Genomic DNA, 20857 nt, shown 5'->3' with positions numbered 1-20857 from the left:
CAGTGCCCCCTTCAAAGACTCTCCAAGGCTCCAAGTCCAAGGACTCCATACGCCCTGGGGACTACTCACAGCAACAATAAAAATAGACTGACATTATTGGTTCTTGACTTTACTCTTCCCCAAGGGCAATGCATATACACCCTCATCCACCCGCCCACTCAAACAGGTAACAAGAAAATCTGAGAGATTTATCAGCCACTTTTGTCTTAAAAAGAAGCAGAAATGAGACCAGAGGGACTTGGGAGATACTTGGAGTCCATAAACCAAAAGGCAGGTGTGGAGAGGCCTCTGATAGCTCAGGAGGGTGAGGCCTGGGAGACCAAACCAGAGCAGTTACAGGGTCACTAGGTGCTCAGGGTGTTGCCACGGTGCTCAAGATGGTATCCTACCTCCCCACTGCACTGGGGAAAGCTCCTCTCTCTCTCTTTTTCTCTCTCTCTCTCTTTCAATCCCTGCACCACCATAAGCCAAAGCTGGGCAGTGCTTTGGTAAAAAAAAAATTAATCAATTAATTAATTAATAATAACTCAAACCCACACTAAAAATGTTCTTGAAGAAGGACATTAAACAGAGAAGAGGGTTACAAAAAACTAATATTGTGTAAGTAATTTGGAAAGTGTATAAATAAGACCTGATTAGGTCTAACTACATATGCAAATATGATGGTGATAGGGAGAGGGTAAAAACAAAATTACAATTAAGTTGATAGATAAAAGTAACACGGGCCGGGTGGTGGTGCACCTGGTTGAGTTCACATGTTACAATGCACAAGGTCATGGGTTCAAGTCCCTGGTCCCCACCTGCATGGGGAAAGCATTGTGAGTGGTGAAGTAGTGTTGCAGGTGTCTCTCTGTCTCTCTCCCTCCTATCTTCCCTTTCCCTTTTCATTTCTGGCTGTCTCTATCCAATAGAGATAACTTAATTTTTTTTAAAAAAAAAATAATATAGTAGTTAAAGAATCTGAAGGTTCTTGTATTATGAATGAAAGGAACTCCGTACTTTTACACTTCCTTAAGACAAATACATTTTAAATTTATACCCCACACCAACAAAATGTGAAGAAAACTCCATCAGTGAAGAAGAAGGGGGAATAAATAAAATCTGGTGATTTTATTATTTATTATTTTATTTTCTCCCTGTATAGGGAGACAAATAACAACAGAAAGGAAAGGAAGCAAAGAAGAAGCATGGTCTCATACATAGAAAAATATACAAGGTAAAATACTAGAAATAGGGCCAGAGATGTGGCTCTGAAACTGAACGCATGCTTTGCTTACTGGCATCACATAACATGAAGACAGACAACAACAACAACAAAAAAAAAATCATAAAAATAGTGGTGTGGCTCTGCTTGGTCTGTCCTGTCTCGTCCCCCCTACCACACACACAACACCAAGAAATGTATGCTTTAGAGCTGATAGAAATAAATTCAACTCTACCAGCGAACCCGCAAGAATGAAATCACTACCCTTACCATTAGATTGGATATTTAAAAAATGCAGATACACAGAGAAAGATCCCAGAGAACCAAAGCTCCTCTCAGTATGGTGAGGGCAAGTGTGTTATCATAGTGGCCCCACAGTGCAAATCTCAACCATCGCCAATGTGTCAGTACCACAGGAAGGGGCAGTCTGGCCAGCCAGCCTGCAGTACACCTTAAGCCTCCTATACAAGCTGTACAGGTGAACAAGATACAAAAACGCAATGGCCCGCAGGACTGGAAGGTGGACAGAAGCAGGAATATTCTGTATGACAGTCAATGCTTGGAAGAAATGAAAAGCATGGGGCTGAAGGAAGGCCTAGGCAGTGCTGTGCACACTCACTGTCACTGTATGTGAAATGACATGGTCATGTCACTGAACCGAGAGGTCCCATTCTAGGAAATGTGTCTGTCCTTGGACAATGCTGCTATGTGGGCATCACAAAAGGTTACCATCCAGACAGGATGGCTGGTCCCCAACACACCTAGGTTATATGCTGTAGCCCATCAGCATCAACAGGTGTGACAGCAATCTGGCAAAGGACAGAGCTCAGGCAGACAAATAACTGCCTCTGACATCATCTTCCCAGAAAGTACTTTTAGTCCACCTGCATGTTAGCTACTGGGCTTAGGCAAAACTTACTAAAGTCATGGACTCCTTGGAACATACCTAAAATGGACTCCCTAGCTTCTTCCCACTTGAATACCCCTAATTTCATCCGCTCTATTCCTACCTTTGGGTTCCTGTTTATAAAAAAATCTGTCTTGCTTTACATCTTACCACGTTTCAACCGCCAAGTTGCAGATGCTACTATGACACCATCCTGACTTTTCCTTGGTCCTCACCAAGGTGTGCAGAACCCCACCTCTCCAGAGCCCTACCCCACTAGGGAAAGACAGAAACAGGCTTGGAGTATGGATCCACTTGTCAATGCCCATGTCCAGCAGAGAAGCAATTACAGAAGCCAGACTTCCCACCTTATGGACTCCATAAAGAATTTTGGTCCATACTCTCAGAGGGATAAACAATAGGGAAGCTTCCAATGGAGGGGATGGGATACAGAACTCTGGTGATGGGAACTGTATGGCATTGTGCCCCTGTTATTTTACAATCTTGTTAATCTTTATTGGATCACTAATAAAAAGTTACAAAAAATAACTGAAAACTAGGAGGGGGTGACTTGCTGGAAAGGAGACATTCCAAAAGGTGGAGTGCAGAATGCTTTCATCGTCTCTGTCCGGATTTCTGGGTGATTCCTACATAGAATATACCCTAGTTAAAGCGAGAAGAATTTACCTGACATTCCAGATGCCATCCAAAAGTCAACTTTTACAGTCTGAATCCAGAGAAACCAAGAGCCAGTTCAAATGCATCTCAGAGGAATGGAATCCAGAGGCTTCACAATGTTACACTGACAATTTCCCAGAACACCATCCAAAATTATTTGACAAATGAAGAACCAGGAAACTGTGACTCACTTTCAAGAGAAAAGACAATGAAGACCAAATCCCAAGAGGACCCAGCTGTTCAAGGAGAGGATGAGAGTTTTAAAACAATTATATATATTAGATAGAAACAGAAAAGGAAAAGAGAGAGTGGAAGAGTCCACAGCATCAACACTCCCCTCAGTGCAGTGGGGGCTGGGCTTGAACCACATGGCAAAGCAATGCACCATCTAAGTGAGCTATTTTATTGGATCATTGAGGCAATTATCACTACTTCTAAAGATTTAAAGAATAATGTGTTTTTGAAGACTGAATAAAAGAAGAAATATCAGAAGAGATACTGACACTAAAAAGCACCAGATGAAACATCACACATGACATGTCCTCCCATCACTACACATATGATCATAAATCATGTTTGAAAGATGGGCCAGAGCACTTATGATAAAAATTCGCATCACTCAGAGGTTTGAATATAAAAGATGCCAACACTGGATACTTTGTCCCGTGGATTGTTTTAAGTGCCTGACACACATTGTCTGATGATCTTAGTAACTGTACTAAGTATGTGCAATCAGTATTAGCATTTTACAAATAAAGGCACTGAGACATGAAAGGGTTGCATGAGACAGGAAAAGACAGGGCAAGACAGACAGAGAGAAGGTTAGGGGTGTCTGCAGCACTGCTCCACCATTGGTGAAGTTTTCCCCCTTCAGGTGGGCACCGGGGGCTTGAACCCAGATCCTTGAGCATGGAAATGTGTGCACTCCAACTACAGTAATTGTGTTAATCCCTTAAACACTAAATTTAACTTGCTGGTGTTATCAATGAGCCATAGAATGACGACGATGATTTTTTTTTTTTTTTTCAGTGTCAGGGCTTCGAACATACATGATTTCGTTGCTTGTAGAAGACTCACTTGTTTCTTTTTAAATCCCGTATGGAAGCAGAGAGAGTGACAGACAGAGGTAGAGAGTGAGACAGAGAAGGAGAGATACCAGAGCATCACCCCACAGTTCACGGTGTTTTGTCTGACAGGTGCTGGCAAAGTGTGTGCACTACCAGATGAGCTATCTCCCAACCCCTTTATGACCCCCCCCCATTTTCCTGTTTGTCCTTTCTCTGGGGCTCAGTGCCTGCACAACATCCACCACTCTTGTGGCCACTTGGTTTTCCTTTTTTTCATTTGATAGGAGAGAAACAAAGAAGGAGAAAGCTAGCAAGAGAGGGAGAAAGGATAAGAGATACCTGTAACATTGCTCCCTTGCTCATGAAGCCCCCCCCCCCCCTTCATGTGGGGAGCAGAGTTTGAACTTGGGTCCTTGTGCACAGTTATGTGTGCTCTCAATTGGATGTGCCCCCGTCCCAGTGATTTCTGAAAACTACCACAGAGCTTAGAGCAGATAGAGCAACCATCCCAGGCACCATTAGTGGATGGTGTACTTGTGTTCCAAAGAGCCCACCACCTCTCAGCATGCTGGAGGTTCCCATTTGACAACGCCTAGTGGCAAACGTATCTTATTTCACCGTCTCCCTCTAACCGTCCACCTTTGCTGTCTACTGTGGTGGAGGGCAGCCAAAGATTCCAGCTGTGCCACAGGTCATCAAAATGTGACTGCCAAGAATCTAAACTGGGGCTGCACGAGGAAATGAATAAAAAGCACAGAAAACAGAAAGTTTTGGAGTCAACATGGCCACTTTAAAAACCGAGAAACATTTTCAAAATGCCATTTCAGAATGGCCAGAGAAACTTTCAAAACCCCCACATTCTCATCAAGAAAGGCCCTCAGACACCACGTTCTCATGCCACACTCCATCTGGGAGTGGCATTTTATGAACTGGTTTAGAAGAATAAGGAGTTAAAAAGAAGACGGGGTCAGCCTGTCCCCAATCTGGGGGGGGCACTCTGGAGACCAGAAATGCTAGAAATGGTAACTCAGCAGAACCTGAGAGAGGTAGACGGAAAGACACAGAAGGAAAGGGTGGTGTAAGTGGTGTAACCTGCTGTCATCACCTATGCTTTTGCTTACAGTCACAGTTTCCAGAGACACTGAGAAGGGACTCACCATATACAGAGAAGGGGAAAGTAGACTCAGAGGTGATTCAAAAGCAGCTTCCCATCTCCCACACGTGACTTCTGTATATTTTGAGGATATGACAGTGAAGTGAGGGGGGTGTCCAGACGGTGACAGTGTCAGCTGGGCATGCATTGGGGGTCAGTCGTGCCCCCACCCGGACTCACCTGTGAGGACCTCGCAGAGCTTCCTGACATCTTGGGCCTCAGTTGGGGGGCTGGGTGTCGAGGACCATCTACGCCTGATGAGATGCTCCTGCACGTGGAAGGGGTTCCGGGAACTGTTGAGGGGCTGGATGAGCACCTGCTCCTGCCCGAGTTGGATGAGGCCAACCTGGCGGGAAAGAGGAGGAGAATGAGGAGGAGGAGGAGGAGAAGGAAGTCAGTAACACAGTTACACACCAAACATTGTTTGGGGGGGGTGGGGACCACAAGCCAGGGGGAGCAGAGTCCAAAGATATGAGCAGCAGCACCTATTTCTCTGGGTTCCTCTGCAGAGGTGCATTCTTTATAGGACATATTTAGCAATTATTGGTGGGGGGAGGTGGTGGTGCACCCAGCAGAGAGCACACATGTTGGTACAATGCACAGGGACCTGGGTTCAAGCCTGGGGGTTCCCACCTGCAGGGGGGAAATGTCATGGGTGGTGGAGCAGTGCTGTAACTAATCTCCCACCTCCCACCCACTCTGTTTCTCAACTTCAAAAAGGAAGAAAAGGAAAAGAAAAAAAGAGTCGCCAAACAGTGGAGCCATGTTGGCACCAAGCCACAGTGATAACCCTGGTGGCAAAGTGAAGCACTGCCCCCCCCGGGGGGGGGGGCCACAGCAGAGCCTCCAACCCTTAAGAAGGGAGCTCACACAAGCCAAGAGCCAGTCCTGGGCCGTCCACCCGGGGCTGCCTCCACAGCCAGCTTCTTCGAAAGTCAGTTGACTCCACACACCAGATGTCCTCCGACCCAGTGTCCCAGTGTCCCTAGCTCTCGGGTGAGACCCTGTTCTCTGCTCCAGGCAGATTTTAGGGTTCGAATTTCATTAGAACTTCTCCCAAGAACAGCTCAGGGATTTTACTACCCAAATAAAACTGTCTTGAAGTGGTGCTGTGTGGCCTGGGGAGAACTCAGCTGCCTTCCGTCCCTCTCCTTTCAAGTTCAGGCTTGAGTTTGGGTGCTACAATACTTTGGGGGGGATTAGAACAGTGGAAGCAGCAAGGGGGTGGCTGAGGGTGTGTGTATACCATCACTGAAAGGGAAGCAAATCTGGAAAACACAAGAAAAAGTCAGGCACTGTTTCACTAATCTGAGAGAGAAGAGGAAAAAGGAAGGATGCTCAGAAATATACAAGATACTGGGTACTGTACAGCAAGTCCTAACAAAGAGACCTTTCAAAGTTAACCCAATATCAAATAATGTGATGATAACAATAACTATCCATTGTCTTCCTGAACCCTAAGACAGCAGGAATCTCACATTTCCACTATAGAGTCTATATTTCCCCCAGTCCTGGAACCTTAGGGTGGGGCGCACTTTCCCGCATGCTTCTCTCAATTCATATCAAATAATACTGCATCCTCTGATCGCAACCTAATCAATGCAACAAGTGCCACCTCAGCATGCTTCAGCTCAGACTGTGTCCAGAGACTTCAGGAGTGGAATGACAACCTTTCAGCTTCATTACTCGGGTGAGACCATTCCTTTCATAGTATTCTCTAATTCCATTCCAGTGGTTCACTTCCTAACAAAGTCCCAAAACCTAGATATAGACCAGGTCCCCTGAGAGAGAGCATATGTTCACACGTGTCCATAAACTAGGGCAAAATGTATACCTGAAAGCAGAAGTACACAATAGTCTGCAGTGAGTACCCCCCAACACTTCATCTGCACTATTCCAGTTTTTAGGTCCATAATGGTTCAACAATTTGTTTGGCTTTGTATGTTAACTCTCTTTTCAGCCACCAGGTTCCAGATGCCAGCAGGATGCCGACCAGACTTCTCTGGACAGACAACCCCACCAGTGTGTCCTGGAGCTCCGCTTCCTCAGACCCACCCTACTGGGAAAGAGAGAGGCAGGCTGGGAGTATGGATCAACCAGTCAATGCCCATGTTCAGCGGGGAAGCAATTACAAAAGCCAGACCTTCCACCTTCTGCAACCCACAATGACCTTGGGTCCATACTCCCAGAGGGATAAAGAATAGGAAAGCTATCAGGGGAGAGGAGGGGATATAAAGAGCTGGTGGTGGGAATTGTGTGGATTTGTACCCCTCCTATCCTATGGTTTTGTTAATGTCTCCTTTTTAAAATAAATAAATAAATAAATAAATAAATAAATAAATGACATACCAAAAAAAAAGTAGTAACAAGTGTAGCTGTGACTTACAAAGGAAGTGAAGGCAGAACAGTGGGGGAAGATGGGTAAAAATATATATATAGATAGATAATATAGCTATAAAGTCAACCCATATCGGTGACCTCCAATTTCTGCTGGAGAAGGATGGGGACATAAAACTTTGGTGGTGGGAATGGTGTGGAATTATATCCTTGTGCTCTTATAATCGTGTCAATAAATATTAAATGACTAGTAACAATTTTTTTAAAAGATGCTCTCATGAGTTCTGTGGTTGGAAAGGGACTTCTGTCCTCAAGGGCCAAGCAGAGCCCTGTGGATTTGTACCAATGCTCTAAGTCACGACCTGAACTGCAGAGTGAGAGGCAGTGGCCTCAAAGCTCCCCATTAATTCTGCCTGCTTTCGGCATTTCTTCCTTCCCAGTTCTCTCTCCTTCTCCCTCTCCTCCCCCCCCCCCCCCCCCCGCCACGTGGCTTGCTCTGCAAGGCTACACTAACCCATAGTGAATTTGGTTCTTCAGAGGAAATTCCAAAGCTCCCTGCAGCCTCCTTCTTGAAGACTGGAGACCAAGCTTGGGCCCCATCAAAAGTCTCAGGTAGGGGGATGGGTGGTAGTGCAGCAGGTTGAGCGCACATGGCACTAAGCGCAAGGGCCAGTGCAAGGATCCAGGTTCAAGTCCCCAGCTCCCTACCTGCAGGGGGGTCACTTCACAGGTGGTGAAGCAGGTCTGCAGGTGTCTATCTTTCTCTCCCCCTCTGTCTTCCCCTCTCCTCTTGATTTCTCTCTATCCTATCCAACAACAGCTATTAACAACAATAACAATTACAACAATGGCAACAAAAATGGGAAAAATGGCCTCCAAGAGCAGTGGATTTGCAGTGCAGGCACTGAGTCCCAGCGATAATCCTGGAGGCAAAAAAAAAAAAAAAAAGAAAAAAAGAAAGAAAGAAAAAGGGGAAAAAAAAAGTCTCAGTTAAAACCTGTTGGCAGAACAGCCCTGAGCACCTTTGCTCTAAGAACGCGCTCTAAAGGGCTCCTGTTCTGTGTGCCGCATGCCGCCCTCAAACAGGTTTTGCAGTGTCTCTGCAGTATGTGTGACGGACACAGAATCCCACCACTTGCTAACAGGATTGTTGCTGCCGGCAGAACCCAGAAAAAGCTGTTGAGTGAATGGTCAGAGCATATGGCCCAAAAGAGATAGCTCACCAGGGAGGGTGTGTGCCTGACCCAGCTCTGGGGATCAAGGCTAGAACCCCAGCACCACCCAGGGAGATGCTATAACACTGGGAGAAGCTCTGATGCTGTGCTGTCTCTCCTTCCCCTTCTGAATGAATGTCTTCTCCTTCTGAATGAACAAAGCAGCCCAGAGGTAGTGAGACCACGCACAGGCAAGGCCCAGGCACCACAAAATAATAATAAATAAAATAGCCTCAGGGCCGGACAGTACCATACCCAGTAGAGCACCAGATGTTGCTATGCACAAGGACCCAGGTTGAAGCACCCTGACCCCACTTGCAAGGGGGGAAGCTTCATGAGTGGTGAAGCAGTGCTGCAGGTGTCTATCTCTGTCTCTCTCCACCTTCCATCTCGATTTCTTTCTGTCTCTGTCTAATAGATAAAATATTTTAAATAAATAAACCCCAGCCCAACTCTGCAGCCCTTCATCTCAGGAAGGCCCCGTGCCTTGTGAGGTTCAGCTCTCTAGACATCAAGGCACCCCCTTCATCTCCCGGCTCCCCTTCTCTCTGAAGGCCCTGCTCCATGCCTGCAGACTGTCCCCCTCAGCCCCCTGACACTCACTCACTCACTCTGGGGGCTGCTTGAGACAGAGCACCCTTTGTGCTGCTCTGCCGCAGGTGTGTGATAGTGATCTCCGCCTCCTCAGTCTCCACGCTGACTGACTGATTTATAATTGGGAAGCTCTGGGGACGGCCGGTGGGGCCAGACAAGTACCATGTCTGCCCTGCCTTCACGTGTCAGTGCGGGGTCCTCACCTAACAGCTTCCCGGCCCCCAGCCTGGCCTGGCCTGGCCTATCCTCAGGCCACATGGTTCAGCCACAGAGGGGAGCAAAGCCCAGGCTCACATCCCCCAACAGCCCACAGCCACAGGTCCTACAGAGACAGGGCATGACCCGGCATCTTGTATACAAGGCAAAGGTGAATGGGGGCCCCTGCTGGGTACCCTCACACCTGGAAGGGCAGCAGCTACAGTGGCTCAGAGCTTGGAAACCAACTCTGGGACTGCAGCCTGACTCAGACACCTGCGGGGCATCACTCTATCCACTTTTTTCTCTCTTTTTAAAAGAAACATTGCCGAGAGTCGGGCCATAGCACAGCGGGTTACGTGCACGTGGAGCAAAGGGCAAGGACCAGCACAAGGATCCCGGTTCGAGCCCCTGCTCCCCACCTGCAGGGGAGTCACTTCACAGGCGGTGAAGCAGGTCTGCAGTTGTCTCTCTTTCTCTCCCCCCCTCTGTCTGCCCCATCTCTCTCCATTTCTCTCTGTCCTATCCAACAACAATGACATCAACAAGAACAATAATAACTACAACAATAAATACAAGGGCCACAAAAGGAAAAACAAATAAATATTTTTTAAAAAACATTGCCAGAGGGGTCAGGTGATGGCATATCTGGTTAGGCGCACACTGTACTAAGCACAAGGATCCAGGTTTGAGTCCCAGGCTCCCCACCTACAGGGCGGGGACACTTTACAAGTGATTAAACAGGTCTGCAGGTTTCTTTCTCTCTCCCTGTCCCTCCCCCCCCTCAATTTCTCTGTCCTAGCCAGTAAAATGGGGGAGGGAGTGGCTGGCCACCAGGAGCAGTGGATTCCTAGTACAGGCACTGAGCCCCAGTGATAAGCCTGGAGGCAAAAAAAAAAAAAACATTGCCAACTCAACACAAATTCACTTGAGGGAATGAGGGAATCTAGCTCCCAGGCTCAGGGTGACAGAAGGCAGCCTGGTGGGGGTGGGTGCAGACTGGTCACCATGAGGAGGACGGAGAGGGGTAATCCTTGAGATACTCAGACCCAGGTACTTCCCTTTCAGTGTCTCCAAGTGTCACACTGTCTTCTATCTAATTTTCATGATTTTCCATAATGTCCAGGGAGTTGTGGCTTTTTTGTAAGTTTTAAGAATGTGCTTCAGGGTAGGGGTAGACAGCATAGTAATGGTTATGCAAAGAGACTCTCATGCCTGAGGCTCCAAATTCCCAGGTTCAATCCCCTGCACCACCATAAGCCAGAGCTGAGTAGTGCTCTGGTAAAATAAATAAATAAATAAATAAATAATTTAAATTTAAATTTTTTTTTAAATGTGCTTTACAGGCAGGGCAGTGGCGCACATGTTAGCATATGCAAGGACCTGGGTTCAATCTCCTGGCCTTTACGAACGAGCGGTGAAGCAGCACTGCAGGTGTCTCTCTGCCTCTCTCTCTCTCCTGCCTCTCACTATTCCCCTTCTCTCTTGATTTCTGTCTCTAGCCAATATGTAATAAATAGAAATTTAAAAATAATAAATAAAACTTAAAGACAACGTGCTTCACCTGTTCCTAACATGATGGCATTGAATGAGATAGGCATGTCTCTTGGCCACACCTGGACCAGTCTGACCATGCTTCATAAGGGGGTCTCTGTGCTATTTGCTAGTAGCTTCCACACCACAGCATGATAGTCAGGCAAGCTCCAGTCGGTCAGTGTGCAGTGGGTGATGCTGCATTGAAAAACTGGGCAAAAGACCCAAGAGACAGCTAAAGTTTTTTTTGTTTGTTTGTTTGTTTGTTTTTTTAGCCTCTAGGGTTATCACTGGGGCTCAGTACCAGCACTACGAATCCACTGTTCCTGTAGGTGATTTTTTTCCTTTTTTTTTTTTTTTCATTTTCTTCAATAGGACAGAGAGAAATTGAGAGGGGAAGGGGAGGGGCTGGGGAGACAGCATAATGGTTATGCAAAAGCCTTTCAAGCCTGAGGCTCTGAGGTCCCAGGTTCAATCCCCAGCACCACCATAAGCCAGAGCTGAGCAGTGTTCTGGTTTAAAATAAATAAATAAATAAAATAAATGTAAAAGAGAGAGAGAGAGAGACGGGAGGGGGAGAAAGAGAAGAGAGAAAGAGAGACACCTGCAGACCTGCTTCACCACCTGTGAAGTGTTCCCCCTGCAGGTGGAGAGGGGGAGCTTGAACAAGGATCCTTGCACTTAGTATTATATACCCTTAACAGGGTGGGCCACTGCCTGGCCCCCATGAGACAGCTCAGTTTGTCCAAGTACCAGCACACGTGCCCAAAGCCCCAGAAGACACGGGTTCAATCCCAGGCACCACCTTATGCCAGTGCTGAGCAGTGCTCTTATCTTCTCTCTCTCTCTCTCAAACTAGCTCCTCCCTCCCTCACTCTCTTATTTAATAAATAAATAAATTTTTAAAAACAAAAACCAATATGGCCTGGATAGTGGCATACATGTTACAATGTTCAAGGATCCACCGGGTATAAGCCCTTGGGCCCCATCTGCAAGAGTCAAATTTCAGAAGTAGTGAAGCACTGCTCCAGGCATCTTTCTCTCCCTTTCTATCAATATTTCTCTGTCTCTAGTCAATAAATAAATAAAGGTAGAAAAAATAAGACAAGCTGGAAAGTTTCAATATTAGTTCACAAAAAAGAAAAATTCCAAGCAGGGGTCCTGAGTGTGTGGCTGTGAGTTCACAGGAAGATTAGAAACCTCCCTGGCCTCCTCTCCATCCTCCTGGGCTGCCCTGGAAACTGGGTCTGACTTTGGAATGTCCCCCAGCCCAGCCCTCCCAGATGCCCAATCTGGCCCCTATACCTCAGATCTACCCAGCAGGCCACAGCCTCAGTCAAGGACCCCTCCTCTCTGCACATCCTCTCATGTGGGGATGGGAAGGGGCCCCTCATTACAGAGAAGCAGCATACATGGTGCTCTGGAGGCTGATGGAGTCCCAGCCCTTTCAGTCCCATCTCGGGAGCCCCCTTCATCCCATGGAGCATACTCCAACTGCATTTCTGCAGATCTGGTTCCAGACATGGGGAACAGATGACCCAAACTTACATTAACCCACCGAGAGAGGACAGGATTTCCTCACATGCCCTCAGACACGGGGCTTTGAAATTATCTCGTGATTGTGAAATTATACGGTGAAGGAAAGGCTTCTAGAAGCCCACGCTGTGTCTGAGGATGCTCTGAAACATCAACAGGAGGAAGGAGCATAAACAGAAGGCAACTCATCCTCAGCCCTGGGGTCTTTGAAGAGCCCTGATGTGCAGGCTGCACAGCTTTTGAAGATAAAGCATGGAGTGGGGGATCGTTGCAGGCCTGACTTTGCCTGCTGTCAACAAGTGGGGGCGTGGGGTACATTTCATGCCTCACAAACAAATATGCAATGATTCTTCCTAATCATGCATTGCTTTTCAGCAGATCTCAAATAGCTCTGCAGACAGACAGTGTGCCCCACACAAGGACCTGGGGTGGGGTGGTGGAGTAGTAGGGGCAGAACCTATAAGCTCCTGCACCTCTACTCAGCCCTTCTGAAAACCTCAGGTGTGGCAGGATAACTTTTCTTTTCTTTCCCTTTATGATGTCTTTACTTAGTGGAAAGGCAGAGAGAAATCAATAGGGAAGGGAGAGACACAAAGACACCTGCAGTATCACTTTACCATTTATGAAGCTTCTCCCCTCCCCGGCAGGTGGAGACCAGGGGCTTGAGCCTGAGTCCTTGTGCACTGTAATATGTGCTCGATCAGGTGCGCCACCGCCCAGACCCCAGCACAATAAACTTTTATGGGTCACGGCCATGTCCGTCCATTTCTTTAGAGTCTCTAGCTGTTTTTTGCACCAAAAGGGCAGTGTTGGATACCTCCAACAGAGACCAAATGACTGCAGAGTCTTAAATAGCCACTGTTTTGGTCTGTAAAGTAAACTTCATAAAGAGTTTGAGAGCTAGGGAGACAGCAGAGTGGTAATGCATGTCACTCTGAGATCCCAAACTCAATCTCCGCTACTACCATACACCAGAGCTGATAAGTGCTCTGTTAGGAGAAGGAGAAGGAGAAGGAGAAGGAGAAGGAGAAGGAGAAGGAGAAGGAGAAGGAGAAGGAGAAGGAGAAGGAGAAGAAGGAGAAGGAGAAGGAGAAGGAGAAGGAGAAGGAGAAGGAGAAAGAGAAAGAGAAAAGAAAAGAGACAGAAAATGCCAAATTCCAACCTATGGTTTGTCAGGAAAGTTATGGTACATTATTTGCATAGAAAAGCAGAAAAATACATTATGACTTTTCCAGTAACTCAATGACTCATAAGCTACAAGAAGGCTTCAGCATGCTCCTATCTGGGGTCCTGAAAAAAATATATCACCTGATCAACACAGCTCCTCTTCCATACCTTGCCTATATAATGTGCGTGCACCACACTTCACATTCAAAGTCATGAGCACATGCCACCCACCCAAGCCATCTCAAGCTCATTCAAGAAGCCAGATGAAAGTAAGGGGCCTGTACAGTCAGCTCCACCTAAGTCCCTGTTTACTTTCCTCTCCTTCCTAGGACCACCTTGGGGACAAGCGGTCCATGCCCAGCTCCCCGCTTTTCTCCCCTCCCATCTCAGCCCTCCATCTCGAGTGGGTACTTAGAGAGAAGTGTGACTACGTCCAGCTGACACGGATGAACGGGATGAATGAGGCAGACTAAACAACAGAAGTGTCTGCTTCAGCAGGAATTTAACATTTCTCCAGGCTTCCAGGTCCACCCGCAGCTGGCACAGGCTGAACTCGGCCTCTTGGCCGGTATCCTTTATCTAAAGCACAGCGCCCTCACATGGTGCCTTGGGGAAGGACAGTCTCCCCAGTAACCTGAGACCAGAAGGGAAGTGGGTGAGAGGCTCCTGGCTCAGAGGCCATTTGGGAGAAAGAGACCTTGGTGTGGGCTCCCAGAGGGTTTCACGACAGTGTTACCCAGATCTCCACCCTCGGCTCCTTCACAGATAGCTCTTCACTGGAAACTTGACACCGAGAAGTATCAACTCTGACCTCTGCAGAGACTCACGAAACCGCAGCAAATGGGATTCAGATGTTTCCATGTGACCTAGACTTGAAACGCTTTGGCGAAAACAGGGAAAATGATGTGGGCCTTCCAGTCCCTCCCAGCATATGATCCAGTCTTGACCCATGTCCAACAGTGGGCAACCTGAGTCTCTCTCACTCCTGCACCAGCCTTCTGACCCCACAGGCTACACACCCCACCCCCACCCCTTCCATACTAGCTGGCTCCCTCCACCCTCCACTGGCCCCTGTCCCTGTTTAACCGAAGAAGCCAATGTCTGCCAGCACAAAAGAATCCCATTCTGCTCAGAACCCAGGACAGTTCTGAGAGGGGGAACTGGACTGACCAACCTGTCATGGTCAAGTTTGGAATATGATCTCCCAGAGTGGCCCTGCTCTGCCAGGAAGCAAGCAGAAGTCAGATCCAGGCTCTGACCCCTGGGCTTTCGGGCTCTAGCTTGCATGACGTGCTGTCCAGTACTTGGGGAGGTGCTGGAGAGTTCTAGATGGTGGAACAAGATACTGTGGAAGTTGGGGGGGGGGGGGGTAACAGTGTCAAGCCCAACAAGGTCAGACAGAAAAGAACAGCAGAGACTGCTTTCCCAGAGGCCAGACACACAAACGCACAACAGAAGACATTGAAACAGCTCCTGAGTCACAAGGTCTGGGTTGATACCACGCCTTGTTGGGGGGCAGCCCATCTGCCAGCCACCTGGGCTCCGGAGGTGGGGGTGGGGGACGCCTTAGAGAAGCTGAGCAGTGTTTGGGTCCAGTGAACAGGGTAATAAGGTGTAGTCACAAGCAGAACAGGGATCCCAACAATCCCCTGCTCCTCAGACACCTGTCACAAGAGCCTCAAAGTGGGGGGTGGGTTGGGGAGAGGCAGGCAAGGGAGTTCTGGGGACAAGACTGTAGATATACGCTGACGCGGGTTTTATCACCCGCGTCAGTGTAAGCACCCTCACGCCTGGCTGACACCCCTCGCCCCCGGGACACAGGAACCACACACAGGACGGGCACCCATGTACACCTATGCAAATGTCAATGGTGTTCCCTGTACTCCTGGGCAAAAACACTCCTTTCAGTCTCGGGGCCAGCCTGATGGGTTTCATCCAGCCAGACCTGCACCCCCTTGAACCGGCTCCAGGGGACCCCCACAATGCAACCCCATATGCACTGGATGCTTTGCACTCCCGCGGCCTTTGCTCAGGGCAGACCCCACCCCCACCCCCACCCCCACCCCCACCCCCAGGTGAGAGCGGATAGAGGTGCAGCGCCTTTGGAAGCCGACCTTCCCGCCCAGGCGCCCCACCCGCACTCTATATCCCCTTCGCCACCCCGAGCGCGGGGGGGGGGGCCCGACCGGACACCCCCGAGGCGCGGGCAGTACCAGGCCGCCGGCGGCGCCGCACGCGCTGAGAGAGACCAGGGAGCCGGGGTGGCCGAGCACACGGCCCGAGTAGAAACACAGTTCGGCCGGGCGTCCGCGGCGCTGGGGGCCGCCTGCCTCCTCCACCTGGAAGCCGCGGGACAGGAAGCGCAGGTCGCGGCGCAGCTGCAGGTACAGGTCGCGCCCGAAGGCCGGCAGGTGCAACAGCAGGACGCGCGGGGCGGCTGGGGGCGACCGAGGGCGCCGGCGGCTGTGGGGCGCGAGGGCGCCGGGCAGCGGCGGCAGGTGCACGTCGGCGGGGCGCAGGCGGCGGGGTAGCACCACCTCCACGTCGGTCGCCGCGTCTCCGACAGCTGCGGGGAGAGAAGAACGAGGTCAGCGCTGGGGCCGCCCTCCAGCTCACCCGCCCGCCGCACCCGGCTGGAGCGGAGCCCGAGCCCGGGCAGCGCCGCCCTGGACCTGGCACCTCCGGGGACGGCGCCCCCTCCCGGGCCCCGGCGGGTCTCCATCCCGGGCGCCGCCCGGAGCTGCACCTCGGCCCTGCCCCAGCGCTGTCAGCGGCCGCCTGCACGGGGAGCCGGGGCGCTACCTGAGCCCGGGCCGGGCCCCCACAGCAGCAGCAGCAGCAGCAGCGAGGACAAGATGAGGGGTGGCAGCAGGGCGCCGTCACACATGGTCCCAGGGAGGGGCAGCTCCCCGGATGGTCGCGGCGGGGCAGAAGCGCGGGAGGCCGCGGCGGCGCCAGGCTGAGTACAGCCCCGCAGCCTTCGGAAAAAGTAATCAGCGCTGCGGACAAACCCAACGTGGTCAGCCCCCGGGCCCGGCCCTCTTCTCGGAATACAGCTGATGATTGGGCGTGAGTTGGAGCTGACCCCGCCTCCCCAGGGCCCATTGGCTAGGACGGGTCCAACCCAGAGCGCGTAGTTAGGTTGTAAGCACTTTCTTACACGTGGTTTCTGGGCAGTGGCAGAAAGGAGACACCAGGTGGCGCACGGGAGCTGATGGAGCCGAGGGATCCTGGAGCATGGGGTGCACACGCGGGTCCCCAGAGGCAGTGTTCATCGTGGAAAGTCCCTCTGATTCTGCTGTCCAGCTTCCTGAGAAGACAGAGCAGGAAAGCGTCCCAGACAGCCGGCTTCATCTACAGAAGTTTCAAGATCAGTCGGGGCTACTTGTAACTGGAGGGATGCCCAAGCTACTTTCGTGCCCTCCTGATGGCCACATCCCTGCCGCTTTGCCCAAATCCTATACAGCTCCTGTCGTCTTCACGGCAGCCAGTGGAACAGGCGTCAGCACACTTTTAAAATATTTTTTAATATTTATTTATTTATTTATTTTCCCTTTTGTTGCCCTTGTTTAACGTTGTGGTTATTGATGTCATTATTGTTGGATAGGACAGAGAAATGGAGAGAGAAGGGGAAGACAGAGAGGGGGAGAGAAAGACAGACACCTGCAGACCTGCTTCACCGCCTGTGACGTGACTCCCCTGCAAGTGGGGAGCTGGGGACTCGAACCGGGATTCTTATGCCTGTCCTTGCGCTTTGCGCCAAGTGCGCTTAGCCCGCTGCGCCACCACCAAACTCCAGTCAGCACACTCTTAACAGACTGAGAAACTGGAGAGAGAAAGAGTGAGATTAACGAAGATGCTTAAGTCACAGGAGAGAATTCCTGTTGCTGAGCTAGAATTTGTGGTCCTGATTTATGGCCAGGTGCTCATGACAAACCACAATTCTTTTGGGCAACAGGCCAAAACCCCAGCTCTGCTTTACGGGCTAGGAAAAGCCAGCCACAAAGTGGCAAAGTCTGGACTTGAACCCAAACTTTCCAGCAGCAGAGAATCAATTCTTTTCTGTCTAGAACAAGACTGAGGTCTGCAGAAAATGTGCCTACTTTTCATTCTCCAGGGCACATTTTGCAGAAAACGTAATTAATTCAACAGTAACCATAGTGGAGTTCCTTCCCTCCCTCCACCTTCCCTATTCTGTCTCTGTTTTCTCAAAGCAGTGAGGTCACAATATGCTTATTAATGTGATGGTGTCTCCACATCTAAAGTTCATCACAGACTCACACATCATTGGAAGGAAGCAGCCTTGGTGACATTTAATTAACCCAGACAGTGGGCGGTGCCAGTGGTTCTCAATATAGCTCACCACATTTACTGTTGCAAATTCAGGGTGTGGCTGCTGGATAAACTCTACCATACTAGAGTACTCCCTCACCCCCAAGCTGGTCACACATTGGGCTACAGACCCACCCTCTGCCCCAGGGGCTGTCCTGTGGGTGGAGGGGAAGTGTCTTCCTCTCTGATGGTGTCCAGGTCAACAACTAAAGACCTGACAGTACTTTCTGGGAGCACAAGAAATCAGAGTGAGTTTCTTCACGCAGATTTCTTGGCCAAAGAGATGTCTCTACATCTTGCCACTGAAAACTACAGTCACACTGCCTCCTCAAAAGATAGGTCACTTCAACCTCTCCGGTGAGCTTGACGTGCTGTTGTCAGTCTATCAGAAGCTGCTCAATGTATTGATCTGCAGGGACACGAAAACAAAACAAAACAAAAAAGCAAGATGCGATACCATATCTTCTTTCTTAGAGAAGAAGAAAGAAGATAGACATGGAGAGAGGGAGACAGACAGTACAGCACTGCTTCACCATCCATGGTTCTCCTGTGTGGTACAGGACTTGGACCTGAACCCTCAACATGGCCAGGTGCAGACTCTACCAGTGGGCTATCTCTGGGCCCACAAGATGCTATCTCATCCCCCCAGGTTGTCTGAACAAAAGAGCTTGGAAACATTAAGTTGTCAGAAAGGTCATGACACTTTTTTTTTTGCAGAGAAAAATATGTCGGGAGTCAGGCAGTAGCGCAGTGGGTTAAGCGCACGTGGCTCAAAGCACAAGGACCGGCATAAGGATGCCGGTTCGAGTCCCTGGCTCCCCACCTGGAGGAGGGTTGCTTCACTGGCAGTGAAGCAGGTCTGCAGGTGTCTGTCTTTCTCTCCCCCTCTCTGTCTTCCCCTCCTCTCCATTTCTCTCTGTCCTATCCAACAACGACATCAATGACAACAATGATAATAACTACAACAATAAAGATACAAAGGCAACAAAAGAGAAAATAAATAAATGTAAAGAAACTTAAAAAAAAAAAAGAAAAATATGTCCTGACTTTTCCTACAACTCAGTATCAAGTCAGAAAGGACACTCTCCTGCCCCTGCCCCTCCCCCAGGGTAGGAAGGGAAATTGGCATAGCCACTTTGAAGAACATTTGAGCCACTGGAAGTCAAACTGAAAATGCATGTGACCCTCAGCCCCACAGTTCCATATCCAGTTAACCACCTGGGGATGTAGCAAAATGTTTACCACAGCATTGTTGAATTTTATTTTATTTATTTTTTTAACCTAGCCTAAGCCCCTCACCCAAGCCCTAACTAACCACAACACTTATGGGGAATGAAACAAATTACAAAGAATCTGAATCATTAGAAAACTGGCTAATAGCACCCCAGGCATCACTGAAAAAGAAATGCAATTAAGTATTCTAGATAGCAACATACAAAGGCCTCTCAGAGGGAGTCGGTTGGTAGCGTAGCAGGTTAAGCACACGTGGCACAAAGCGCACAGGATCCTGGTTCAAGCCCCTGGCTCCCTACCTGCAGGGGAGTCACTTCACAGGCAGTGGCAGGTGTCTGTCTTTCTCTCCCCCTCTCTTTCTTCCCCATCTCTCTCCATTCCTCTCTGTCCTATCTAACAACAACGACATCAACAATAACAAAAGGGGAAAAATATATAATTAAAATTAAAAAACAAAGGCCTCTCAGATCAGTTACTAAACTTCCTAATAATTAAGCTGAAATATATACATGCCACATTATTATAAATAATGATGCTACAGCATCATATATTGACATAACTATATCAATTATAAATAAATACTATGTAAGTAATAAGTAAATGTGGTTTTAGATTAAATAATAATAATAATGTAAACTCATAATAGTTGACATTATGGAAGAAGGTATGGAAGATGCACACCAAACAATTTTTTAAGATTTACTTTATTTACTACATTTAAGAGCTAGAACTTTGCATGAGAGAGAGGGAAAGAGAGAGGAGCTAGAGAGTCACTTTGGTACATGGAGTGCTGAGGATTGAACTGGGAAGCTCAGGTACATAAAGCTAATGCCCTATCAGTTGAGGTATTTCCCAAATCACACCACACTTCTCTAAGTTTAGTTAGCACTAATAAATATAAACTATATGTGTGTGTGTGTGTGTGTGTGTGTGTGTGTGTGTGTGTGTGTGTGTGTGTACATCCCCAGGTGGTTAACTGGATATGAAATTGTGAGGCTGAAAGTCACATGCATTTTCGGTTTGACTTCCGGTTGCTCCAATGTTCTTCTAAGTGGCTGTGCCAATTTCCCTTCCTACCCTGGGGCAGAGCAGGGGCAGGAGAGTGTCCTTTCTTTCTTATTTTTTTTTTCTCTTCCTCTTTTTTTGAGACAATTCTAGGCATTTAGGCAGATGGGGGGTATCACAGAGAACTGATCACAAAGGTTGGGAAAGACAGAAAGAACATTTTCCCCTATTTTTTATTAGTGATTTAATATTGGCTTACAAAATTATGAGATGAAAGGATATATTTCCACACCTTTCCCACCATCAGAGTTCGGTGTCCCCATTCCCTCATTGGAAACTGCACTAGGTCTCACCAGGTCACAGGTATGGGCTGATTATTATTTCTTTTTTTTTTCATAATTTTTAAAAAATTGTTATCTTTATTTATTTATTAGATAGAGACAGCCAGAAACTGAGAGGGAAGGGAGTGATAGGGAGAGACAGAGAGAGAGAGACCTGCAACTCTGCTTCATCACTCATAAAGCTTTCCCCCTGCAGGTAGGGACTGGGGGCACACTGTAACATGTGCGCTCAACTAGGTGCGCCACCACCCAGCCCCGGTTGAGTATTATTTCTATAACTCTCTCTATTTATATGTATCTGCCCATTTTTTTCCCTATGGTCCTGCCTTCTCTTCCTTTCAGAGAGAGTAAGTTTTGTGATCTCACCCAGCCCTGCCTCTGG

The 20857-nt window shown here is 48.6% G+C and overlaps 1 protein-coding gene across 3 annotated transcripts in view; it reads right to left on the bottom strand.

The window, feature by feature from the left end:
• The window catches only part of ADAMTS17 (ADAM metallopeptidase with thrombospondin type 1 motif 17), a 332233-nt gene extending 315691 nt beyond the window's left edge, over window positions 1-16542 (bottom strand). For all 3 annotated transcript variants that reach the window (XR_009546590.1, XM_060179312.1, XM_060179313.1), the window contains exons 1-3: window positions 16367-16542; window positions 15778-16130; window positions 5169-5334 (exon numbers count right to left, since the gene is read on the bottom strand). Coding sequence is in view for 2 of the 3 variants with exons in the window: in XM_060179312.1 (XP_060035295.1) it covers window positions 5169-5334; window positions 15778-16130; window positions 16367-16451 (604 nt within the window). In the remaining variant the exon portion in view is untranslated. The remainder of the gene's footprint in view (window positions 1-5168; window positions 5335-15777; window positions 16131-16366) is intronic.
• Window positions 16543-20857: the final 4315 nt, after the last annotated feature.

Source organism: Erinaceus europaeus, chromosome 20 (assembly GCF_950295315.1).
Source record: "Erinaceus europaeus chromosome 20, mEriEur2.1, whole genome shotgun sequence".
NCBI classification, from domain to species: Eukaryota; Metazoa; Chordata; class Mammalia; order Eulipotyphla; family Erinaceidae; genus Erinaceus; species Erinaceus europaeus.
This window is presented reverse-complemented; position numbering and strand designations above follow the sequence as displayed.